At 37.0% G+C, this 25,581-nt stretch overlaps 7 protein-coding genes across 16 annotated transcripts; 2 read left to right on the forward strand and 5 right to left on the reverse strand.

Moving 5' to 3' along the window:
* The first annotated feature begins 3 nt into the window (after positions 1–3).
* LOC100122381 (Bloom syndrome protein homolog) lies at positions 4–5,412 on the forward strand. Of its 3 annotated transcripts, none has more exons than XM_031921784.1 (13): positions 4–174; positions 445–482; positions 563–899; positions 970–2,007; positions 2,078–2,299; positions 2,382–2,743; positions 2,821–3,079; positions 3,296–3,682; positions 3,758–3,911; positions 3,974–4,161; positions 4,234–4,564; positions 4,655–4,853; positions 4,926–5,412. In XM_031921784.1, the coding sequence occupies exons 2-13, from the start codon at positions 463–465 to the stop codon at positions 5,113–5,115; spliced, it is 3,687 nt and encodes a 1,228-aa protein (XP_031777644.1). In that variant the 5' UTR covers positions 4–174; positions 445–462; the 3' UTR covers positions 5,116–5,412. The 3 variants fall into 3 exon arrangements, with proteins under 3 accessions (XP_031777644.1, XP_031777645.1, XP_016845687.1); XM_031921785.1 differs by having other exon boundaries at positions 5–170; positions 445–486; XM_016990198.2 differs by having other exon boundaries at positions 5–170.
* Positions 5,396–11,421, reverse strand: LOC116415956. 3 transcript variants are annotated; one of them, XM_031921781.1, is made up of 3 exons: positions 11,316–11,421; positions 11,065–11,195; positions 5,396–10,999 (listed from the first exon to the last, which is right to left on the reverse strand). In XM_031921781.1, exon 3 carries the CDS (start codon positions 10,940–10,942, stop codon positions 5,489–5,491), a length of 5,454 nt encoding a protein of 1,817 aa, XP_031777641.1. In that variant the 5' UTR covers positions 10,943–10,999; positions 11,065–11,195; positions 11,316–11,421; the 3' UTR covers positions 5,396–5,488. The 3 variants fall into 3 exon arrangements, with proteins under 3 accessions (XP_031777641.1, XP_031777640.1, XP_031777642.1); XM_031921780.1 differs by having other exon boundaries at positions 11,065–11,251; positions 11,316–11,419; XM_031921782.1 differs by having other exon boundaries at positions 11,065–11,138; positions 11,316–11,414.
* A 252-nt stretch (positions 11,422–11,673) lies between these two features.
* Or5 (odorant receptor 5) lies at positions 11,674–13,495 on the reverse strand. The gene is made up of 7 exons (NM_001190502.1): positions 13,148–13,495; positions 12,876–13,083; positions 12,500–12,806; positions 12,323–12,422; positions 12,031–12,141; positions 11,800–11,958; positions 11,674–11,727 (listed from the first exon to the last, which is right to left on the reverse strand). The coding sequence occupies exons 1-7, from the start codon at positions 13,493–13,495 to the stop codon at positions 11,674–11,676; spliced, it is 1,287 nt and encodes a 428-aa protein (NP_001177431.1).
* Positions 13,496–14,559: 1,064 nt separating this feature from the next.
* On the reverse strand, positions 14,560–16,323 carry Or196 (odorant receptor 196). Its single transcript, NM_001190643.1, has 9 exons — positions 16,156–16,323; positions 15,974–16,093; positions 15,776–15,890; positions 15,437–15,701; positions 15,258–15,368; positions 15,102–15,192; positions 14,895–15,031; positions 14,682–14,820; positions 14,560–14,610 (listed from the first exon to the last, which is right to left on the reverse strand). The coding sequence occupies exons 1-9, from the start codon at positions 16,321–16,323 to the stop codon at positions 14,560–14,562; spliced, it is 1,197 nt and encodes a 398-aa protein (NP_001177572.1).
* A 163-nt stretch (positions 16,324–16,486) lies between these two features.
* LOC116415958 (kelch-like protein 28) lies at positions 16,487–23,396 on the forward strand. Of its 5 annotated transcripts, XM_032595781.1 has the most exons (9): positions 16,863–17,440; positions 17,648–17,781; positions 17,877–18,494; positions 18,718–18,848; positions 18,927–19,110; positions 19,249–19,483; positions 19,591–19,763; positions 19,876–20,054; positions 20,119–23,396. In XM_032595781.1, exons 1-9 carry the CDS (start codon positions 17,273–17,275, stop codon positions 20,127–20,129), a joined length of 1,833 nt encoding a protein of 610 aa, XP_032451672.1. In that variant the 5' UTR covers positions 16,863–17,272; the 3' UTR covers positions 20,130–23,396. The 5 variants fall into 5 exon arrangements, 3 of the variants coding, with proteins under 3 accessions (XP_031777651.1, XP_032451672.1, XP_031777650.1); XR_004344408.1 differs by having other exon boundaries at positions 16,487–17,440; positions 19,249–19,493; positions 19,574–19,763; positions 19,876–23,396; XM_031921790.2 differs by having other exon boundaries at positions 16,864–17,440; positions 19,876–20,148.
* Positions 20,680–22,606, reverse strand: Or195 (odorant receptor 195). The gene is made up of 9 exons (NM_001190642.1): positions 22,451–22,606; positions 22,267–22,386; positions 22,073–22,187; positions 21,708–21,972; positions 21,426–21,557; positions 21,261–21,351; positions 21,047–21,183; positions 20,799–20,937; positions 20,680–20,727 (listed from the first exon to the last, which is right to left on the reverse strand). The coding sequence occupies exons 1-9, from the start codon at positions 22,604–22,606 to the stop codon at positions 20,680–20,682; spliced, it is 1,203 nt and encodes a 400-aa protein (NP_001177571.1).
* On the reverse strand, positions 23,004–25,254 carry Or194 (odorant receptor 194). 2 transcript variants are annotated; one of them, XM_031921664.2, is made up of 9 exons: positions 25,018–25,254; positions 24,812–24,931; positions 24,620–24,734; positions 24,276–24,543; positions 24,073–24,210; positions 23,874–23,964; positions 23,628–23,764; positions 23,420–23,558; positions 23,004–23,338 (listed from the first exon to the last, which is right to left on the reverse strand). In XM_031921664.2, the coding sequence occupies exons 1-9, from the start codon at positions 25,159–25,161 to the stop codon at positions 23,273–23,275; spliced, it is 1,218 nt and encodes a 405-aa protein (XP_031777524.1). In that variant the 5' UTR covers positions 25,162–25,254; the 3' UTR covers positions 23,004–23,272. The 2 variants fall into 2 exon arrangements, with proteins under 2 accessions (XP_031777524.1, NP_001177570.1); NM_001190641.1 differs by having other exon boundaries at positions 23,273–23,338; positions 24,809–24,931; positions 25,018–25,161.
* Positions 25,255–25,581: the final 327 nt, after the last annotated feature.

Consider the following 25,581-nt stretch of genomic DNA (forward strand, 5'->3'; position numbering starts at 1 on the left):
CGGCATTGTTCCGGGATTTTAAATATAAGGGAGCCGTTTGTTGACATTGGGGAAGACGTTACTTCGGAGTTCGGAAAGTTTGTACGCACAAGGTGAACCTGTGGGTTTCAGAATGTGTTTTCGTTGCAATGTATGGATTGATTTTCAGCTAATGACGCTCCCGCGATATCGTAAGTAAAGTATTGAAATGATTTTATACTTCTTGTGCAGATATTGTGAATTTTGTAAACATTGTCGTGCGACGTCGAGTTTCAATAATACTTTAATAAATGTGTTGTTTGTTTGTACGTGAATATTTATGTATTGATATATATATATATATATATATATATATATATCCTTATTAAATACACACAAAACTCGTTACACTAACTAATGTTTACAGATTTACTATTTGGGAATGTCATTAATTTCCACATCAGTCTAATTCTTATATCTTTTCAGACATGGCACACGTCCATTATGAACTTTGAAACTGACATGTAGGTCAAAATCATTTTTTTTTTTATTTGACAATAGTATACAAAAAGTTCAATTAAATTATTTTATTTTATAATTATAGATCAAATCAAGATAAACTTCTGGGTTTGATAAATTTTCAAACGAACATGGAAAGCACAAAGAAGCCTGATTCAAACATAAACATTGAATCTCTAAAAAGAACTCCTGGGAGACTATCTTTAAAACGTTCAACTACAGTCAGTCCTAAAACTCCAAAGAGAAATAGACTGTTAGCTGAAAAATCAAAATGCGGCAGTCCAAATGGAACAAAACCAAAGTTAGATTTAATTGAAACAGATGATTCTTTAGTTAATTTAAAACCTTTAGGCTTTGATTCTAAGCTAACCGAATGGATGGAATCAATAAAAACAAATCCATTGCTATCAAATTCGTCAGGGGTAGGTTCCAACACTAATCACAAAATTAGTAAATATAAGATAATATTATTGAATGAACAATTGCTTTCAGCATTCCAAAGAAGAGCTACAATCACATAAAATGAAATTACATGAGATTCAGGCCGACATAAGCGATAAATTTTTCACGGCTTTAAATAACATTCCCGAACAAATATTGACGAAATTTCCCGGCTATGATCCGCGGGTATATCAGCAGTTGAAAATCTTAAATCAAAACTTAAAAGCAAGAATCCGACAGACTAGCAGGAAGATGTTAAAGATCTACGAGGAGCAATCAAACGTCGAAAAAAGTCAAAATACAAGCATATCTGCCGATGCTATAAGCATAAATTCTTCAAAGCAGTCATTTGACGACGTCAAACTCGACAACAACGACGAAGTTTTGGAGGACGATTTAAAAAAATCCACGGCAATTCCCGATCTTGTTAAGGACGTGAGCAATAATGACTTGCGCAAATCAAAGCTATTCTCGTTTCCAAAAATTTCAACCGGAAGCGCAGAAGATCCTACCATTGTTGCCCAGAAAAAGAAGAGTACTTTCCAACTTAAAAAACCAATGTCAAAAGGCGCGGTACCTCCAGTGGTGAACGTTTCGAAAAAACTGTTAATGGAGAGGAATAATGATAAAACAAGGATGTCGGTAAATAAAATCGGAACACTTGCGACTTCCACGGTAACATCCAATGTAGAAAATACGGAAGCCGGTTGCGTGATTAATAATGTGAAGCAGATAAAGCACTGCGCGGCTGTTAGAACCGAAGATATTATAAAAGTCGATCCCAACGATTTCCTGACCAAGTTGGCAGATTCCGAAGGTGATTTTGAAGTTGGTTTCGATAATGATGATTTACAAAATCGCCTAGAAGATAGCAATGAGAACGAGCTAATGAAACTACTGGAAGAAAGTCCTGATACAGAAGAACTGCTAAAAACATTACCGGACGTATCAGAGCTTACGAAACCGCCGGTCAGCGAAGAGTTCAATTACAATTCATCGGTCGTAAAGTTCATTGGAGATGTGAAAAACGACGGCATAAGTGGCGAGTTTAACAATCTGAATTTCCCTCATTCTCAAGAAATGTTGCATGTATGACAATTTGTTTACTTATAATCTACTTAATTTTTATAAAAAAACAAAAATACTTCATTTTCGATAGGTTTTCAAAACACGATTCGGTCTTCACCAGTTCAGACCCAACCAGTTACCAGCGATAAATGCCGTGATCCTGGGCCACGACTGCTTCGTGCTTATGCCAACCGGAGGTGGGAAGTCGCTGTGCTATCAGCTTCCAGCTCTTCTTGCGCCAGGGGTGACCATCGTTATTTCGCCCCTGAGGAGTCTCATCGTCGATCAGACTCAAAAATTGCTGTCTTTAGACGTAAAATTATAAGCCTTTTTTTTAAATCATGAAATCTAATTTTTCGTATACTTATACTCGATGCTTTTAAATAATTTTACAGATATCAGCGCTGTATCTTACTGGTGACCTTAGCAACGAGCAGATGAACGGAGTGTATCGTAAGTTGTATAACACAGAGTCAAACCTGAAACTGCTCTATGTCACTCCTGAGAAGATATCCAAGTCGACCAAATTCTGTGATAGTCTGTTGAGGCTTTACCGTGACGGTAAACTCGCCCGATTCGTGATCGATGAGGTGCATTGCGTGAGTCAATGGGGCCATGACTTTAGGCCGGATTATAAGAAATTAAGTATGCTGAGAGAACGATTTCCTGGGGTGCCGATTATCGCCCTTACTGCTACGGCTACGCAGAGGGTCCGCAGCGATATTCTGCACCAGCTGCATCTTCAGTCACCTAAGTGGTAATTTGCTAGTATTTTTTAATGTTTTTTAATTCGATCATGATTTTGCATTATTGAATTTATTATTATTGTTACAGGTTTATATCAAGCTTTAATCGGCCAAACCTTCGCTATACAGTTACATTGAGAAAGTCGAAATATCCATATCAGCTGGTTCTAGATTTAATTAAGACCAAATTTCCAAATGACTGCGGTATTATTTACTGCTTCTCGAGAAACGATTGCGATAATCTCGCTGAAGCTCTGAAAAAAGAAGGGATCCAGGCGCTGAGTTATCATGCTGGACTTGACGACAAAGTGCGGACCGACAGACAGATTCAGTGGGTTTCCGAGAAGGTGATATAACTCAACTCCTTATTACGCTTTTTTTGAATGATGATTTGAATTATCAGCTAAAAAAAAATTAAATTATCTTAATCATATATTGAAACTAAAATCGGAAGTTTCATGTAAAAAGCATATTACACTAATAAGTAGAGTATGTGAGGATGTGATCAGACGTCGGTAAAACTGTACACTTATTTTCTGAAATCCTTAAAATTTGATTATCAGGTAAAGGTGATCTGTGCGACGATAGCTTTCGGGATGGGCATCGACAAACCAAACGTGCGCTACGTAATCCATGCAACAATGCCCAAGTCGATCGAGGGCTACTACCAGGAAAGCGGCAGAGCTGGTCGCGATGGCGAACCCGCCGATTGCATTCTACTTTACAACTATAGCGACATGCACCGATACCGCACCATGATGGAGAGCAACGAGTACGCAAACAAGGAAGCTCTCAAGACCCATCTTGATAATCTCTTTAAGATTGTTCATTTTTGCGAAAACATGGCCGACTGTAGGCGGGCACTACAGCTTAATTATTTCGGAGAGATGTTTGATCGCCAGCTTTGCATTGCTAATATGGAGACTACTTGCGATAATTGCCTAATCTACGTGAGTGAATACTGCTTGGAAAAATAAAATAATTAGTGAAAAGGCTATTTTAATATAAACTTTGTGATGTTACAGGACCAGTTCTTTAATTTAGACGTGACAAAAGATGCAAAAGCACTTGTAAGATTAATTCAGGAGTTGCATCGAGTAAAGCAAAACAATGTTACGGCGCTGCAAGTGGTCGACATTTATAAAGGTTCCAATGTCTCTGACATAAGTTACAAATTAGGTTTGTTAATTACAATTTTGAATATTTTATTCTAGCATTTATTTATAGTAACATTTTTTTAGGAAATACTTATCATGAGTGGTATGGTCTTGGTCATTCACTGACGAAATACGAAATCGAGAGGATCCTGCACAATTTGGTAATCCAAGGTTTTTTATGTGAGAATTTGGAACCAAATCACGGCATAGTCTGTGCCTACCTTGCTCCAGGATTGCGTGCCAAAGAGATTCTATCGCAAAATAACATTAAGGTGAGATTCATGTTTATGAAGAGATTATGTTTTATATTCTTGCTTGCATTATTTTGATGAAATTTTCTTTAGCTGTACCTGCAAAAGAAGAAACCTCCAGAGAAAATACAACCGAAAAAGACTTCAACGACGAGTCAGATGTCGGCTGTCATTAATGTTGAGCTAAAGGATCTGGAACAGCGTTGCTACAATGAGCTCCTTGAGATTGTGAACGGCATCGCGGGTGCCCTTGACGTCTCGGCCAACTCGATCATGAACGTCGTTGCACTCCGTGTAATGAGCCAACAACTGCCATGCGATAGAGAGGCTATGCTCAAGATTCCTCACGTTACTGAGGCCAACTTTGAAAAGTACGGCAAGGCGCTACTCGACGTTACCCAAAAGTATGCCCAGGAGAAAAAAGGTTTGTTGAAGGAGTTAATAATCAATCAATCAAGTATTTTGTATCACGTTTTATAAATAATGGATAATTTTAATTTTAATGTTATTTTAGAATTGCTTATAGAAGAAGAGCTTAACAATCCTGTGATTTCCGATAACGAAGATGACTACGAAAGAATGAATTTTAAAACTGGATCAATTGGTCAGAGTAATAAGCGAACCAAAAGTCGTGGTTACAGACAAAATAAAAGGTTTAAGAATAATTTTAGAAAAAACGCTACCTCGGCCACTACCAAAGCTCCTATAACAAGGTAAGTGAAATGATTATAATTTATTATTCAGTAGCGTGAAAATAGTTTGCCGTAACAGCTGTCTGTTTTTAGCAACAGTACAAATATCTCTTCATTTATAAAAATCGAAAATAGAGCTAATAATAAGACGTGGAATAGTAAGTCAAATAGTACTTCAAAAAAGAAGTCTACTAATACTAATAAAGGAAACAAAGGTCAAAATAACTCGTCATCCAATAGCAATAAAGGTCCAGGGTTATGCGAATTCACTAAAAAACGTTAGTATTTTTGTATAGGATTGTGAGCATTAATATTATTCTAATATTCAGCTCATGTATGAACGTTATAGGTATAAGTAAACAATACTTATAAATATAATTACTGTTTTAAATGTTATGTTTTGTAATGTTTTAATTTATATAAAGAAAGTTGTTCTCACAATGTTCTAGTAACAAAAAAGTCCAAGTTAATACATTAGTTTTTTTTTTTTTAATTTTATATCGGTAGTATTGAATTTGTATAAAGTGTAGCTACATGTGATATGGAGAAATTCATAATAATAATTAAAAAATGAAACGTATTTATTTTTCTTCTGATTCTGTACAAGAATTTAATAAAAGCAATCATATATTATATTAACATATTATTTCAATAGATTAACTATCTCCAAGTGCATATCCTGCATAAGTGAGCTGTTGTGCATGCTCTGCATTAAAATCATTTCTCATTATACAATATCGCTGCTTGTGCTTAGTTCCATTTTTCCAACGAATCAACGAATCTAGCAAAAATAAATTGGAATTAGTACAGAATAAATAATCATTCGTAATTTTCTCGATGTTTGGTGATTCATCGTTGGCAGCACCATTCGGTAACTCCTTTTGCCAAGATTGAATAATCGATGGTATCATCTCATTGTGATAATTAAAATGTTGTTTTTCATTATTGGCATTTTCGTTATAATTGGCAAACCACTGAGACGCATCATTTTCTGGCATCCAATATTTTAATAGCATCAAGCTGTTGCCGATGATATTGAAGAATTTATTTATAAACGACGATTTTACATTACTGCATCCGTCATTCGTAGCAATCGAATTTCTGTCAATATCTTGAATCGACAAATTTTCCTGGATGCTTCGACGTCTTCTGACAGAACGCGCCCGCTTGTTCCGTTTAGCGCGTTCGCTTATATCAACGAAATTCATTTCAGAGACAGTATCGTCCTCTTCGTAATATTTATTCAAATTACCTTGGCATATTGTCAGATTCAAGTCCATATATTCACCCTTTCCATGCAATTCCAGATCGAGTTCTTCATTTTTATACTCCGATAACAAATTGAAATCGCCACCGTCTTCGGTGAGCTGTACACTCCACAATGCATATGGACTGAGTACTGGTTCATGTATAGCTATATCATCGTATATTCTATTGGGACGGTGTGGCCTTTCGCTGCAGTTCGTTTTAAAAACGTATGAAATAACATCAGTATCCTTGGTCGTGATCTTATAAAATTTATCGTTGCATCTATAGTAAGACGTGCCTAGATGTTTCATTGTGATTCTAAACTTCTGTAATAACCCGTTCAAGCCAGCTTGCTTTGCTTCGTTAGCCAATATAAATCGAATGCCAATTTTATTGAATTTTATTGCGTTCTGATTGATACCTTGTCTCACGTCAGACTTCAGAAGTATCTCTTTACCCTCGAGTAGTTTGTGTATGTCAGGTTTATTCTTATCAAACTTCCAGACGAAAAATGGTGACCAAGGACTGTCGCAGCCGAATTCTGTATCGCTGTACTTATGGATGAAGTGTGGGTTTCTTCCATTTTCGTATTTATTTATGCTTGTTTTCAATTCGCCAATAATCTCTTCAATAGTATCGACAGAATTGTTCAATTCGTTTGGTTTGTGTATTGGTGGCAAATGAACGTTTGCCAGATAATAATCTGCAAGTGGGAAGACATGTTGTTGGAAAGCGTTTACAGAATTCTCATACTTGTCCAGAATAAGATTGGATTGGGTGATGAACTTCAGCTGTGCAAGTGCAGTATTCAAATCCGGATTATTTATCACGATGTCTTTGGACTTCCGAAGGTGGATATTTGCGATAAAGTCGGCCAATTTTTTAGTTTCTTCGTAGCGCTGTATATGAGTGTACATCTCAAGGACTACGGACATACTATACTGCAACTTTTCCAAGCAGTAACTCAGGCTTTTTTGTACACTGTATCCTTCCGTCTTCTCTTGCAGTTGGATCTGGCTATCTTTAAGCGAATTTTTCAATCGCCATCCACTGAGAGTGATAGCTGCTTGCGACAAACCAGCTAAATTTTTTAACGTATTGTTGACATTTTCTTCTATCTTCTTACCGATTGGCATTATGACCTTATATATTTCTGTTTCATAATTTTTCATTGCTCCTATGCTCGCATCGACTTGCGCCAAGGCATCGTTGACACTGTTAATTTTTGCCTGATTATTTTTAATTTTGCTGTATGTGTCAACAGCGATCTCAGCAATACCGACTATGCCTTGAATGTGCGTTATAATGTTCAATTTTCTATCAACTTTTATCACCGAAGTAGCTTTTTCCGCTTCTAATAGAGTCTTCTTTTGCTCAAGCAATTCAGCCAGCTCGGTTTTGTACTTTTGTTTTAGATCTATTGATTTTTTATCAAGAGCTATTCCATTCTTATCCACATTCTCGTATTTTACCTTAGTGGCGGAAATTTTATCACGTATTTCGTTCATGGTAGGCGATGGCTCCGAAGATGGATCGTCGGAATATTTTTTCATTTCTTCTTCAGCTTTATACAATTTTCTTTTGTAGGCCGTTTCTTTTTTTTTGTATTCATCCGTTATTCTTGTTATGGAATTCTTTACCGCCCCAGGCAGTGTGACTGTTTTATCGATCCCTAATGAACCCGGATCGTCCAAAAGTAATGATTCTCCAACCATAGTGCTTCCTCCTATGACTGCTCCCGCTACAGCTCCCATTGGACCCAAAAACCCGAGAAACATAGCAAAAATTTTTAGAGAAAGGCCGACATACCTCAACTTTAATGCACTTGCCAATTCCTCTCTTTTTTTTACCAAAACTTCCCTTTGTTCTTTCATCTCTTCTATCTTTTGAAGCGTCTCTGAAATCATCGATTCGATTTTCTCTTCTATGTCTGGGAATATACTGTTCAGTTCTGGTATGATTTCAGTTTCAATTATTTTGACAACTTCGGTTATTTTATTTTTAATCTGTTGCTGATAATTTTCATAGTGACTATATCTTATTGTAACATCGAGATAATTTTGAATTTTGTTTATTTTATCGATCGCTTCGTCGAAGTACGACGGCAAATTTCTAGAGAAATCGTTAACCACGTCGTTGTTTACGCTGTTGATTTTGCTTAAAATTGCTGTGCATATGTAGTTTAATATCTTCTTTCTATCGCTTTCCAATCCTCCAGATTTTTCAAGCTTCTCAGCGTAACGTTGTACTCTATTCAGTAACGATTGATAAAAAGGCAATAAGGAAACTTCTTTATGCAAATCATAAAACTGCTCTTCTAAATCTTTAAGTTCGTTTACAAAGTCTAATGTAGTGTAAAAATCATATTCATCTATTTCGTTTAGAAATTTTCTCGTCAAGGGATTGCTGATATCGTAAATTAAATTTTCTCGGATATAACTTTTATAATGGTTGATAACTATGGGTAAATGAGAAGCAACCATAGAATTTGACTTTAGCTTGTCAAAGTCGGTTGAGTATGTACGAAAAAAGAATGCGTAGTAACCATATTCAATTAATGACCATTTCTCTGAACCACCATAATAACGTTCGAAATCAATTTCCACGCAATTTTCATTCATTCCTTCATTTTGTCCTTCTCTGCAGTCATTTCCAGAGTATCCTATTTCGCCATTTGTATTATTTATCTTAACACCAGGCTGTTCTTCCAACATGATAAATAGAATATCTCCATCAGGGATGTCTCTAGGACTATAACAATTTTTTGGATGCAGAGTACACCTACCTGTTGAATATGATTGATGTTCATATGTAATTTTACATGTGTTATTAAACACCGATTGGTCGTAATTGTTGTTGTTTGAAAAGTCAAGAAGAGCCCGAACTCTACAGGGCATTTGCGACGAGTCATAAATTATTCCACCATCAGCGATTATTTTGAGATATTCATTGTTCTTAACGCTTTGGCTGAGGCCTATGAAATTTCCTGCTATTAATTCCTTGGGTATGCTGGTTTGTTTATTACTTTGTGAACTTTTATTGCCACGGGTTTTCGTGACTTTACCAGAAAGGTATATATAACGGTAACTGTCTCTCTCTACAATCGCGGAGTTGTGTCCAAACACATCGTCAGTAAAGGTTTTATTCCGGAATGCAATGACCTCCCACCTTGGAGCTATAATGAATAGCTGTACTTCGTCACCTATCCTGTCTATATCAGTGTCTATATAAATCGAATGCAACGCAAATATTTCGATGGACTTTGAACGCTCACAGCCGTTACTGGAGATACTGCTAAGCATCACGTATTTTCCTTTGATTACTCCTTGATTGTCATCGCAAGATATACTTACATTAGATCTCAATGATGTATCTAAAATCAAGTTTAAAAACTTAGTTTTGGATTGACTTAACTTTACATTTTTTGCGTCACTGAATGCATTAAAAAGAGGTCCAAATCTTTCATCTTTGCCGAGTATCCCTTCAAAAATCGTTTTCAATGTATCCAAAATATCATTAATATTGTTGTCTGCCATACCTTCTTTCTTCTCTTCATCAAATAATAATTTTAGGCTTACCAAACTACTTCTATTAGCATTTATATATTTTTGTACATCATATACTGATAAAGCGTCTTCTAAGAGTACTAAAAATTGATACCATCTACTTGAATCATTTAAATAGGTAATCATATTCGTTAATCCTTCACTCCATTGTTTAGGCCTGATTGTATTTGTATTATTTTTCACAGATTTAATGAACTCGAGAAATTTCTCATAATGTGCGATCGACGAAAAATCATGATTCAAGTTATTGATACCTAGACTTATTACGTTTTGAGTAATTTTGTTTGTTAAACACTGTGTGTTTGTGCATTGCATGCCGGCTGCTTTTGTCGTTGAAAACGTATGATTTCCTTCAACGAATTTCGTATGCAAATCATGTATATCAAGAGATGCTTTTTCTTGCTTATAGTAGTGATTTTTTATCTCTTGTCCCATATTTTTAATATCCAAGACTACATTTTCGTTAATTTTTTCAATTAAATCAGGTATAATGTGGTTATTTGAAACCAAAGGTATAGTGTATGCAAAATCACTTTCATTCCATGTACTAAACTTCAGATTGTCGTGCAAAATAGCTTTCAATGAGTTTTTGTTAGTTTCTGAGTATTTCTTAACTTTTTTAAAAATACCGATTCTTGCGAAATTTCCACCTTCATCTGTGATTAACAAGTTATCGAGAAATTGCTTCGCTGCGATATTCTGAAGATTTTGTTTCCGGTTATGTAATACGTTAGCGATGTTCGCTATTTCTGCATTACCAACTTCAGTAACGTTTGTTACTATAAGAGCCATGCTGTTCTTGAATTTATCTAGATTTTTAACCAATTTAATGGCATGGTTAAGTAATAAAGAAAAATTTGCATCTTCTTCGTTGTTTTTAACGGCAGAATGATTGATTGTAAAAACCAATTTTAAAGATTCGGAAGAGTCAATTATATTTTTAATAAAATAAGTCCCTGTTATGTCATGTACTGCATCGTCGTTAAATGCGGGACAGTCGACAAAGGTAACATTATGATCGGTATCTTCTATCAAAATCGGCAGAATTGTATCTCTATTCATAGCAGTGTTTTTCCTGGATTTTCTGCTTGAGGATTTGCTGTTTTTAGCAATGAATTGTGTAAAGTTCCTTTTTTTCGATCTTACACTACCCAGTATGAGTATCGCATTCTTCATTCCGCTGTACCTAATATTCTTTTCTTTTTCTATCAAATTTAAAATATCGCTTATTTTATTTTCTAATCCCTTTTTTCCTCTTTTTGCTTTCCAACGAACCATTTCTGTCGGATTCGACATTTTGTAATTTATAACTTTATGATAAAAATAAACTAATTGAATCAAGTTTACGTAAATCTGAAATGTAATTTTCGCATTAAAAAATGAAGTGTACAAGTCGCTATTTAATCGCCAGAACTTACCCTGAATATTGAAAAGCTTTGCTGACAGACTGTCAGTGTCAATTAAGAAGATTTAATTTTGCTGTTTTTCAGACCTGTGATGAACACATAATCTAGTTGATTTTTCAATGAAACCACGATTTACTTGTTTTCTAAGTATTTTCAAGACAGTCGTATTACAAAATATTATGCATTCATTGTGATTGTTCTAAAATTGATATACTCTCCATTTTATGGATGGCCGGTAAACTTTAAAATTAGTTTATATTCACCTTTCCAGCAATTGGTTGATGGTTTCCTAAATGAACTCTATAACGGTGATGATAAAAATATTCAAATATTTGTCACACAATTAAGCAAAGTAAGTAGAATGTAAGAACATTACAATTCGTTAAGAAAAGTGAACGGTATTTTTTCTTTCAAAAGCTGTCATTTTATAGTTGATTTGCAAAAAACAAGTCGTTAAATTTAAAATTAAATTTTATGTGACGATGATAAATAGTGCGCAGTAGTCATACGAGATAATTTTTTGTAAGAATAATTCTATTGCCGTATTGCTTACATATACAGATTTAAAAAAAAAATTCCTTTTCCCCACTTTTAAATCGGTTCTTTTCAAAAATCAGTTCTTTATAGCATCATAGTCCTCAGTAAATTCAAATAGGTAGCTGATGTTTTTATCACCTTAAATTTTATACTACGTCAATGCTCTAAAGTATCTCACAAGATTCAAATATATTTTCTCAAGAAACTTACGTTACAAAAGCTTCCCAAAGATAGATTCACCATTTTCCCAGCCGTTATTCTGGCTGGATAACAGCTTGCGATCATGATGATCATGATTAGGTCTACTGCTCTTTTACCTGACAACGTGTACCAGTTGATCGCATACGTTACCTCGCCTATCTTTTTACTCTAATCAGGAGAAAATTAAAACCTTATATCGTTACAAATTTTTACCTTTGTGATCAAAGTAAAATACCACACCTGTTCAGTAAGAAGTTCACCGATGTAGCAGAATATGAAAATATTGAAGATAAAGGATATAAGAAGAATGCAGTACGTCATCGTGCTCACAGTATTTTGATTTTCCCATTCCTGAAACAGAAGATAGAGTTCAGTACCTCTTATCCGTAAGGGGATTTTATACTTCTTTCATTTTCGTTCCAATTTACTTTTGCGTTACATTGCGTAAGGTCGACAAACCAGATTTGAACACAAGGAAAGAAGTTTAGTACCCCCGCAAAATCTATGGATAAATCTTGCGTTTTAACCACACCGTGATAAAGTAATACTCGAGGAAGCATATATTCAGCGTGCAACCGATGAACTCTACAAAGCAGATAGCGTTCAGATTTTTCTCCACTCTCGATGCGAAGCTAGCAAAAAAAAAAATGTTTAATAAAGCAATCGTCTAAAAACTAGAAAATGAACAGCATTTTAAACTCTATCGTACTTGAGCGCTCGAAGATGTCGCTGGACAATTTCCGCGAATTTGTCACTCCTGGAACGTTCAACAGTAGCAGCGTCATCGGCTAAGGCGTAAATACGAGGATTATCTTCGTTGTCATGCACGAAGTCCCGTAACAGCGACATGACGATCTCCAATTGGCCGCAGACATGGTTGGCGAATACTGCTGCCAGACTACAAGACGCAATCGTGATGGTGTAAAGGACGAAACCAGCCACGAATTGAACCAGCAACAAGGTCACGTAATCCAGCTTGGCAAGTAGTCCGTAGATCGGATAGGACAATACTCGTACTGCAAACATGACGACCATTAAAGGTTGACAAAGGATGAAAAGCGATAATTTTCAATACTACGGTTTACCAGGCTCAACGTCGATGTTATCCGTGCTGGCATTTTCTGCCACAAGCTGTAAGTACCGTTCAGCCCTGACTTGTTTGGTGACCAGTCTGCCAACTGACAGGGGCATTATCATGTGGTAGAAGAAGCCACCGCCGTACATGAAGGCAGCGCAGAGATAAATGAGAAATCTCCCAATCTTCGCGTTTCTCTTCATCATTTCGAGCTCTGGCTGTAGGCGCACATTACATCGTTTCTTTTAATCATAGACTTCTTATTGCTGTAAACCATCTCACCTTCGCATTCTTGTCGCTGTACATCTTCCAGTCCTCCTCGACGTGTTCGAAGCAAGCGGAAATCTCCTCAGTTCTGCCGACGAGCGAAACGTACTTGCCGATCGCCATCAGATGGAAACTCATGGGTCCGATGAGTTTGAGCTTGATGGCGGGGTCGGGCTCCTCTAGAAAGGTATGCAGGGCCGTTGGTACGAGCAGATAGCTCATCAGCAAGTAACAGCCGATTATCGCCAGGCGCTTAAGCAAACGCTGAACCAGAGGCGCATCTCGACCGATCGGCCAAACACCGATCGGCGTTAGAAAGAGTCGGTTAAGCTGCACCGCGTAGTGGGATTTTTCGCCGAGCATTAGTCTGTTTTATTGTCGAAAAACTCAGCGGGCGAACAGAAGGTTCGCCATATTAAAAAATACCGATTTGTCGATTTTTTAAAACAAACTTAACGAAGCAAGGGCTACTGTTTTCCATAACTGTGCGCGCTGGAAAACAAATCTGTTCATTCTACTGGTATGTTACCGCCGTCTTTCTGTTCCGAATAATGAGACAACTCAAGGGAAACACGGTCTACTGCTCCGACCTGGAATAATATCGCGACGCAAAAGGGGCACAAGAAACTCGGCACTTAAATCTATTTCCGTCAAAAGCGGAGATACATTGTTTATTAGGGTGTAAGCCCACAACTGCTGTAAATTACGCGCCGAATCGATCTGGAGTTTTTTCGCCCATCAAAGAGTCATGATTGTTGAAGCCGCTGTTTCGTCTGCCTTTGGGAGTATCTCAGTTTGCGAAACGTTTCGCGAGTGCATGGATTTTTAAGTATTCATAATAGGTTTCGTGACTGTTGAAAAAGTATAACGAGTGTAATTTTACCTACGGTACGCGTTTTTATCGCTCATGTATACATATAGCTGAGAAATATATTCAGTTGAGGTAGGGCGAAGATAACACTGCACTCAAAAAAGAATATTTAGTTTGATTCGTTATAATTATGGATATTTTTCATTCATCAATTTTAAACCTTGTGTCATAGTTATCACGCAAAGATGTCGCTAGATGATCTCACGTAATTGATGCGTAAACGGTTTTATCCTCGTTGTTGAACACAAAACTTTGTACTAGCGACATGACGATCTCCAAATAGTCATAGACATGGTTACAGGAAAGACCGCCATAAATCTATGAGAATCAATTGCGATGGCGAAGAGAACGCAGCCAGCTATGTTCCGGGTAATCCAGCTTGGAAAGTAGACATTAAATCTCTATAATCACCTGCAAGTCGTTACTTATATTCTTTAAATATAGGTACACGGTTAAAAAATATATAAACTTCAGATCTTTCCTTATGAAAATACATGTAAATATTCAATTTTTGCAATAGAGGAATGCATGTTTTTCGTAGTCGAAGCGGGCGTTGTCAATTTACCGATAACAGCACTGTAAAGAAAGACAGCGAAGCCTTCAACACCTAGAAATTGAGAAAGTTAAAGGAGCTCTGCGATTTTCAAGCGGCTTACAATTCAGAGTCCGATTTTTTACCTGAGCAAAGTTCTCGTAGCCAAGAACGTACAGCTTACCAGCGCTCAAATTCGAAGGCAATTGGCTCCTGGCCATCATCAGTTTCAGTAGTTTCTTGCACCTATAGGAAATGTCATCTCGATACCATTCGCAGTTGTAACTGCAATGTTGAGCATTGGCTCAAGTGATGCGGCCATTAAGTTTCTAAGCTGTAAGAGTCGTGATTATACTTACCATGCTTGATAGATTGATAAGCTGTGATCTCGGATCCTCTGACCGGGCCAGTTGAAGTACAGGATGTGAACCAATTCACCAATCGAGAAGAATGAATACCTTATCACCAAGTCGGTGTTATCCAGATGTATGGCAGTCTGCAACATAGTTTACGCTAACTTCGTAAATATGGGTACAGAGCTTATTCTACACGTATACAACATTTACTTGATACTGCGACAGCGTTATAGCCAGCAAAGAGACGCCGATGATGCATAAATTGACGTACATATACATCTTATCCACCATTGCTGTGTATCTATAAATTGAAAGAGTAAAGATTAGTATTCGAATTAAAAAATTTCAATGAAACGTTTACTAAACTCCAAAGCCCATTTGTGCAGATCGATAGTGTTTGAGATTCTTCGGTAGAACTGATCTTCATCATCAGCTTTGTCATTTTTCTGGACCACCAGACAATCTTGAATATCGTTTCTGTAACAAAGGTAAATGAACTATATCGAAAAATTACGTTACTAAGTGCTGGCGCAAGTAAAATTTACATGACGATTTTGAAAAGCGCGCAGGCGTGCTGAGCGCAGTTGACCAAGAGGGTATCATGTCCGAGGAAGAATATCATGCTGTACCAGTCTATGACCAAACCGTGAAGGACCACAAAGTTGAAACTCTCGTCCAGCGAGGTTACGTAGTACCTGGCCAATCGTGGTATCGGCCTCGGACGTGACTCGTTCAGCGGCATGATGAGGTCCAGAAAATGAGGCTGGTAGAACGAAAGGTTGAACATCACGACCACTATGATCAAATATGCTAAGCGGTTTGGCCAAACAATTATTTATCGTCATTTCGAAGGATGTGAACCTCTTACCGCGATATAAACTCACCGGCATAAATGTGGTTGAAAAGCCTAGTCTCCGTCGCGTAATCCTTCAGAATCTCCAACTTTCTGTCCTTTCGTGTATCGAAGTCGTTCTTGATGTGGCCGAAAATTTGCTCCAACTGTCGCGTAATGCATATACCGTCACGAAAATCTTAATGCATAAAAAAAACCATAAAACCATCATCGAATATACTCGAAAAACCTTTTTTTGATTGGCAGCCAAGTACATGTACTTGGTGACGAATTCCACGTAGTAGAGAAAAGAAGGCAGACCCAAAACGACGTAATCGAAGTTGCGCCACTGTTCGAGCACAATGCAAATCTGGAATTATATATGTTATAGGTCACAGCCAATTATCGCAGTGATATTGCGGGCTTCATTACGGTGGGAATCAGTAAAGATCCGATCAGCACTGCTGTAGAAGTCCGACAAATGAGCCTCTGTTTTGGCTCCTGATAAGGCCACAGTCCGAAAACTCGGAGAGAGCTTTTGCTGTAGAGGAAGGTCGAAGATTCCAGAATGTTTTCTCTGGGCTCTTCCGCGTATGCCATTTTAGAATTTCCCGTATATACCATCGTGACAAGTGAGTTCAGTTGTATCGCAGCAAGAACCGCGAAGAAGTAAGAAAAAATGTTCCCCGTTGCGTAAGGAGATTATTCATCATTGCGCCGATTGTCCCCTGTACAGGTGTATACTTTTTTTTATTTATGGATAATTGTGCTGTGTAATCGTTGCTACTATGTGTCGTGCAGTGTTACATATTTATGTGTAGATTGATGTAGCAGCGACACTTATGTTCCTCTAGCAAATTATGGGTTGTTTTGAATGAAGAATTTAGAAAGAAGAACGTGTATTATCTCGGACGATATTGTGTGTTGTTGGACGAGAAGCAACTAAGTTCTCAAGTCTACGGAAAAACGTAAGCAATATTATAAGGTATTGCAAAATTGAAATGGAGAAATCAGCGACTATATTTTGATACTATATCTCATAGTTTAACGTGGTTCTATAAGTTTAGCATAAAAGAAAAATCTTCCTGATAACTAAATCTGTGCGCACTATGACGTAAAAATAAGAAAGCTACGAAACTATACTGCTAATCTGATATTAGGGAATTCACAAATTTCATAGACGTCAAGCTCGATCTCGATATGTAAGCAAATGCACTAGCAAATCACGATTTGCAATTTTTTTCACGATTACATCGTCGCTCAATTCAAAGTTCGCGCGTTCCCAGTCTTGTGCTGCAGGCGGCAACTTTTTACGAAATTCTCATTCTGACTTTTTCAATGATCTCGGGCGCATGCGTGGACGCGCCACACACTGTTCGCGAATCGTTACTGCATGGGACTGCAGAAAGCAACATGTGCGATATGGGCGGGGCAGCACGCCGCTTTATATTGGGGGTTTTCCCCGACAGCTATATTTGCGCGAACGTCCGGTTAGCCTATTTAACCTAAAAGTTTGCCAAATCTCTGTGAGTTTGTGTTAAATTTGAAAATGAGACATTCTCAAGCGCCTGGTGTTGACCAAAATTCCGCAGACATTGCAAAAGAAAACGGTAATGATACAAGAAGTAAATCTACACAACAAAGCCATGATATTACTATGCGAGATCCTCATACTTTTAACGCTGCCTTTCAAAATTCAAAGGACGTAACAATCAAGGTAATTTATCGACACAATTACTAAAAATCAATAGAGTTTAATTCTCTGAATATAATAATATCTTAGAAAACGGAATTCTATGAAAAATTTGAAGCAAAAGCGGTACAATGCGCTTAATTTATTTTTTTTCCGCAAATTGATACGGTGGCTATTTCACGTTTTAATTTTTTTTCAATCAATGTTTGTATCATGAGTCATTTTTTGTAGGCGAAGAACCAAAAAATCGATGTTCATTCATACAGAATTTTGTTTATACCTTATTTCATCGAGATTTTCGCAACAGATGACTACAAAAATATGAAAACCAAAATCATAATAATAAAAGAAGATATTGATTTAAAGTTTGTACATATTTCGATTACATTTTTTGAGAAAGTTTGTACAACGTTCGACATGAAAAATATTCTTATAATTCATACGTTGTTTATTTTTTTAGAGTCATGCCAAATATTATTGAATACACTAACTCAAAAGAATTACATCTGACTAAAAAAAATGTATTTAATACATTAAAAGCTGCCAAAGTTCTAAAAGTAGATAATCTAGTTACTGATTGTTATGATTTTATAGGACAATTGATGCAAGTAGATTTTAAAGGCGTATCGCAGACGAATGTTTTTATTGATCTCGACATTGAATCTTTGGAAAATTTATTTTCAAATCCAAAATTACGCGTAAATACAAAGTCAATTTACAATTTTATAATAAAATGGGTTACTCACGACTATAGCAACCGAAAAAATAAATTAGGAAAATTACTTGGTCTGATTAAAGAATTACCTGCTGATTTCATAAATCGTTCTTTATATGAAAAAGACATTTTTCGTGATCTTGATTTTAAATCATTGAGAAGCGTACTGTCAATTTACGCATTAAACAATAATACAGCGATTATTTTTAATGGTATTATGAAATGGGTCACGATAGACTATGAAAACAGAGAGACTGATCTAGCGAAGTTACTAGATTTGATTGATATGAGTAATTTAAGCGCTGATTACATAAATCGTTATTTGTATCACGAAGAGAACAATTGTATCGGCCATTATTTTCGGTAAGATTAGAATTCCTTATCATAAAGCAGCGTTCGATACGCGTGCGTAGAAGAAGATTCTTTACGCACTTGTGTTTGTTGCACTCTCGCTTCGTTCAAGCGACAACTCAACACTCGTGCGAGAATCAGCTCTACCGCACTAGTATATCTAAAATTACCACAATCAGAAAGAGCATGCGCAAAAAGTAGGTGCACTCGCGTAATATATTTTTTCTTCTTTTAGACCTTTAGCTTATGAATTGCATTCAAGACACTTCCAATCAACGATTAACAAGACTGAGGATAAACAAATTATTGTGATAGCGACAGTTCAAGCGAAGTCGACTTCGATTGTAGAATACGATCCCAAAAGAAGTAAGAACCTTCACTTAATATTATGCTATCTTTATCAATTCATACAAAAAGCAATAAAAACATTTATTATTTCATTAGACGAGTGGTCTGTTGTCAGAAAAGAAAATTACGGCGATTTTTATTTAGTTATTGTTAACGAAGATAAATTCTACAAATTTCAACGACCGAGGAAAAAAAATCAGGAGCTATCGGCAGTCGTCAAAGTTTACGATTTCAAAACTAAAATTTGGGAAAAGTTGTGCAAGATGAACATTGCACGAAAGTTGGTTTTCTATACAATCTATATCTATTCAACTTACATATATATATATATATATATATATATATATATATATATATATATATATATATGTGTGTGTGTGTTTATAGTTCAATAATTAATAAAATTATAAAATTTTAGGTTTTGCGGTGCAGTTTTTGTTGAAGGCTTTTTGTACGCATTTGGCGGTTATGATATTGACAACAAAATTATTAATAGTGTTGAAAGATATTCTTTGGAAAGTAAACAATGGGAAGTTATGTCACCCATGATAGAGGAGCGTTGCGCTCCTGCTGTCATAGTTTTTGACGATCACATCTACGTAATAGGCGGACGGGGACGTGGAAGCGACTCAGAAGATGTTTATTTGGATACGGTTTGCGAAAGTTATTAGTTGATTTAAGAGTTCTTTGTAGCAAGCCATTTTTTTAAGATTGAGCAAAAAATTCGTTTAAATTTAATGCAGCATAAATGATGTTACAGATTGAAGTGTATGATATTAAAACGAACAAGTGGTCGAAGTTTGAAGAAAGAATGGAAAATAAGCGTTCGACTTGTGCAGCAGCAGTGTTGAACGAAAAAATTTACGTTTGTGGCGGATGGTATAATGAAAAAGCTCTAAATTTTGTGGAAATGTTTGATACCAAACTTAAAAGGTTCGATCCTCTAATTTTCATTATTACAATAAACAATTAATCACATTCAAGGAGGCACCGTAAAATCAAAATGGAACACTATATTAGCTAAATTTGGTATATATTTTCGCAGGTGGAAAACTGTAAAACCTATGAATAAAGCGAGGGAACAGTTTTTGGTTGTTGAAATTCATGGAAAACTTTGGGCTATTGGTGGATGTTCTAAGGAAGAACAACTAGATGCTACTTCTGATTCGTCAGTAGAGGTGTACGATTTCTATAAAAATAGTTGGTCATACGTAAATACGAAATGTAAGTTGAAGACGAATCCAATGTATATTACTGGTTGTTTAATTAAAAAAAAATATTACTGAAGGTATTGAATAAAAGCGAGAAAGTATACCAAGATCGTTCTACCAAATGAATCTTAGCTTTAATGGTCAATAGACTATGCAAATTCAGCTGGGAACAAAATGAAGGCCCTATTTAATGCATCTAAAGTGAATGGAAAGTTCCTCATTTCAAAAATAGTTATGTACAAATCAAAATGCTCAACTTGACATTTAGTCTACATACATAAAAAAAGCCTTTACCTGTACTTTTCAAAAATTGCACAGCGTGCAACAAGGAAAGGATGGCAACTTCTCTTCTGGTTACAAAATATACTATTTCTTTGTATACTACTTCACTTATTTCTTCAAGTTTTTCGAAACATTATTCCATTTCTAAAGAAAGGATAAGAGTGAGGATAATAGGATTGAGTACTACTTCCTCATAAAGGTGGTGGAAGGCTACTGGCTATTGGGCCCGAGAGGCTGTTAGTGGTGAAGAAACAAGAAAACAAACATTAATTTTCTTGTCATGCAATCCATTCAACTATTTGTTTTATAAATCTACATGGAATACTTTTCGGCAGAGCTTTTATGAGATGTGCCGTTCACACGGATGACAGGAAAGTGAAGTACGACAGGGATGCTTTGAGAATCTGAAAAAGGAAGAGATCCGTGCTCGTTAGTCGACCGTACAATAACAGTTTTCTTTTTTCCAAAATCGCACCGTTGCATAGTTTTCCATTCCCAGAACGTAAAGTCCACCACCAGTCAAGCAACTCGGCTTCTGACTCCGCAGCATCATGAAGCTCAAAAGCTTCTTGCACTCGTCGGTTATGCCCTCCCTGTACCACTCGCAGTCATAGCTAGAGTCAAATGTTGATTGAATTTATAAACAAATTCAAAACGGGGCATGATCAGAGGAGGTTCAATCATTTTTGTGGAAATTACGAACGGTTTATTGCAAATTCTTACCACGACTGATGAACCCTCAAGCTGTGATCCTTGATCCTTTGTCCAGGATAGTTATGAAAGAGAATATGGAGTAGCTCAACAATCGTGATGATTGCGAACCTGATCCCCAATGCGCGGTTATCCTTATGCTGCACAGTCTGCGTGAGAAAAAAAATCTCCATCGTAAGTATATACATCTCAATCAGCTGGATGCAAGTTACACAAAATTACGTACTTCAAATTCTACCAATGTTATAAAGCCTAATGTTATGCCGATGACGAGGAGGTTAGTCACTGCATAAGTCGACTCTACGAGATCCGCGAATCTGTGACGAGGAATAAGTATGAGAAAACAGACAGTTATAGGACAGTACAGGAATTAGAAAGGACGATACTCAACTCTATGGCGTGCTTGTGCTTGATAATGACCTTGACGACCTCTTGGTAGAACACATCTCGAGAATTAGCATCCTTTGCGGCATGTGAAGTGACTTCGATCTCATGCTTGTCGATGGTATCTTTCAGCTCATTTCTGTGAAAGTCGTGTGAATATATTTTACTAACTAATGCGACACTGCAGAAATAGACTATACGATTGATATGTCTCATATTAGATGCCATTTTATATCGGCCTTTTTCTACCAGGGATAAATTTTCGGTTATTATACGCGACGAAATTCACCTCACGACTTGAAATAGGGCACAAGCATGCTGTGTATAACTTAGCAGCAGCGAGTCAAAGCCTACAACGACCATCATGCCGAGAATGTTGAATACGTAGCCGTGCAGCGTCGTAACGAAATAATTGTTCTCAATCCGCTTGATGTTGTATTTCATATGTTTAGTTATGATACGTGGTCGTGTCTCATTCAGAGGTACGAGAAAATCCAGGAACAACGGCATGAACGCCAACGTGTTGTATGCCACTATTGTACCCATGAAGTAATCTGAGAAAGAATAACAAACGCAACAACTTTCTTCACAAGTGGTAGAAAGATAGACACGATATAGGTGCCCTTTTTAGAAGAAAAGAAAACAGTTACGCACAGACATAGACACGATTAACTTTACGTGCTTGTTCAGCGTACTTGTTAAGAATCCTCAAGCTCTCGCCTGTATAAATTTCGAAATCATTCTTGATTTGTTTAAACAATTCTTTGCACTGCAATAAATATAGTTTGTCAGTAAAAAAATGGGCATCATCTCTAAAATTGCAAAAACATGAATCTAAATTAAGTAACTTTATCTTCGTTGAGTATCATACAGGCCATTTTTAGCATCACGTGGATGTAAAAAATAACGCTAGGAATACAGATAAAAAAGTATTGGAAATTATTACGTACTTCATATGCTTTGCAAACCTGAAAAGACAAAAATATTATTTTCAAAGCGCGAGTGATGCAAACATTGTACGAACACACTCACGTGAGGAATAAAAACCGAATTGCAGCCCAAATATATTAACGTACGAAGCAGCACCTTTTTTTTATAGCTCTGTAATGGCCACATCCCAAAGGGGCTCAAGTTGTTTTTGCTGTAAACGTAGTAGGGTCCGTCAAGCACGTTGTCTTTCATCTTCATAGTTTGATTAGCTGCAGTTTTTTTCTCGAGGATTACATGCGACAAAGCATGCTTCCAATAAATTTACATCAAATAACGCGGAATTCGAAGAAGAATAACACCAAAATCAAGCCGTAATTTTATCTACTAATCTTTGCCTTGTGTGCATCTGCAAAACTTGAAAAAACAACTGTCGTTGGAAAGGCCGAGGCGGCGAGTAGAATCCCTGATAGAGAATCGACCACGAAGCGCCTTTTTTTTATTCACGAAGCGATAATTGTCTTTACGCGTCGGTACGTGAGATATATACTCATAAATTAATTCACGTTTTATACTTTTATAGCTATATGTGCAGTTAGTGTTCGGGAATTCATGGCAAGGAAAATGAGGGAAAGTAAATAAAGAGTACAGTTGGAAATAACAGTTTTTGCTCGCCGCCGAGAATTCTATTAACGCTCGACTGTAAAGTATAAGGAACCCACTGTTGAGACATTTTTTGTGACTGTCTATACATTTTGTTATAGACGTTTTATAAATATTACATTTTATTTTGTTCTCAGACAACTCTGTTTTTGCTCCAATTTATAAGCGTCGTTAATGGTATTTTTTATGTATGTGTTATAAAAATATAATTATTTCAAAATAGCATTACAAAATAAATATATTATCGAACAAGTAGTTACGTATTCAGTTTGAGGACACTTTAGCGACTGATGATAGGAACGCGAAATAGGAGAGCGATGCCTTAAAGATCTGTAAATATAAAAACGCTAATAGAATAACCAAATAATAATCAAATTGATATGAGTAAGATTGAGCTTTTGTTTCTCTCACTTTGACGTAATTCTGTAGATCTAGAATAAACAATTTTCCCGCCGTCAAGGCACTTGGTACCTCACTTTTCAACATCATAAACATCAGCAATCTCTTACTCTTGTAAGATACATCCTCCCTGTACCATTCGCATTCGAAGCTAAAATCAAAATGTGCCAGGTGATTATTCAAAGACTGCTTCTTCGCGTGAACATTAGTCCTGACGTACCATGACGCATGAACGCGCAAGCTGTGATCCTTAATCCTCTGTCCAGGCCAATTCTGATAAAGCATGCTGATCAGCTCGCCACCGGAGAAAAATGCGAATCGGCACATTATGTCAACTTCGTTGACGTGAACGATTGTCTGCATCGTGAGCGCGATTAAAAAGTGCATAACGACAGTTAGTAGAGCAGAAAATGTTGTCCGACTAATCCCGCGGATAACTACTGATTTCTTTGTGAACTCAACTCACCTCAAACTCCGTCAACGTTATCGTCGCAACGGCTATGCCGATCATGAGGAAGTTGACCAAGGCGTAAGTTGACTCCAAATTGTCCGTAAACCTGTCGATGCCGAAATAAAAAAGCCGTGTAACTATAATAAGTAATTTGCAAAAGAAGCTTAGCGAGAAAAAAATCATGTTTGTTACTCATAATTTACTTCCACTAAACTCTATAGCGTGCTTGTGGGCGATGATGGTCCTGACGAGCTTCGCGTAGAAGATGTCTTGACGACACTGCAACGTAACCAAATCAGATGCAGAATTGCTCATTTTTTCATCCAATTTAGTAGACTTGCGCAATTCCACGCTGTAAATTACATCGTTGTAAACCTGCTGCAATTATCTTAGTTGATTTTAATAAAAACAACGCACACGACAATCTTGAAGAGAGCACAGGCATGTTGAGCGCAATTGATGAACAACGCATCGAACCCGATGATTATGGCGATGGCTACGACGTCGAAAATCATCCCGTGTATCAGCACGAAGTAAAAATTGTTGTCGATTTGGTGAATGTTGTACTTGACGAGCCGGGCGGCGTGACGCGGTCGAGTAGCATTTTCCAAAGGAAAAACGAAGTCCAGCATGTGAGGTATGAAAGCTGTGACGTTGTAGATGACCACCGTCGAGCACAGGTACACTGCGCGAAATATCACAATGAATTCAAATCTCATACGTTAAAAGTTAAATTTCTTTTTTTTATACGTGGAGCTTACTCATGTAGAAGGTGTTAAATTTTCTGGCCTCCTCCGAATAGTTGGTAAGGTGATTTAGACTCTCACCTCTGAACGTCACGAAGTCATCCTTTATGCGCTCCAATACGTTTCTAAACTGCACAAGCAATCGAGTTATTAGAATCTTCATACTTCACCTCGAAAGTATAACGACATTAACAATCAGTCAACGACCTTTTCTTCGCGGAAGGCGATATAGAGGAACTTGGTTATATAATGCGCATAGTACAGCAGACTCGGGATGCACATTAGCAAGATGTGAAAGTCGTTTCGAAACTCATACGTCTTCATGATCTGGTGTGAAAAAACAGAGAATTTCGTACAATAAGATGCGTGCTTTTATCGCAGCTTACAGAATCAATCGATACACAGTTTCATACGTGAGGTATCAAAACGGTCGAGACGGCCATCAGGGTGATGACACGAGATATGAGTTTGCTCTTGGGGTCCTGAAACGGCCAAAGCCCGAATGGCCTGAGGCAGATCCTGCTGTACACGAAGTCTGGTCCATTGATGATATCCATGGCTTTCTGACCTCTTCATTGATTGTATCGGAAAGTTTATTCCCAGAAAATTCTACTTACGCGTGTACCACCATTGCAACCCTCGAAGACACTGGCAACGATGACGTACGGATATCACGCGTAAGTGCGCATTAAGCCTACGGCTCACGCATGATTACAACTATTAGATGCGGTGCAAAATTAATCACAACGCCGTATGCTATCGGGTGATATCGAATCTATGGATTACAGTCCTGTTTTATTCACGAGGCGATCTAATAGCACCCCAGCGCTGTACCGTGCAATTGCTTGGGAGGGGTCGAGAATTGGCGATAAGTGCTACTGTGTCGCACAAGTAATTTCTGGACTCTGGTCAATAAAAATAGTGTTTTTCTTTGCAAGTCTTTTAGTCTGTACAAGCGTGGTTTACTTACAAATTTC

The sequence above is a fragment of the Nasonia vitripennis genome, chromosome 1 (assembly GCF_009193385.2).
Source record: "Nasonia vitripennis strain AsymCx chromosome 1, Nvit_psr_1.1, whole genome shotgun sequence".
NCBI classification, from domain to species: Eukaryota; Metazoa; Arthropoda; class Insecta; order Hymenoptera; family Pteromalidae; genus Nasonia; species Nasonia vitripennis.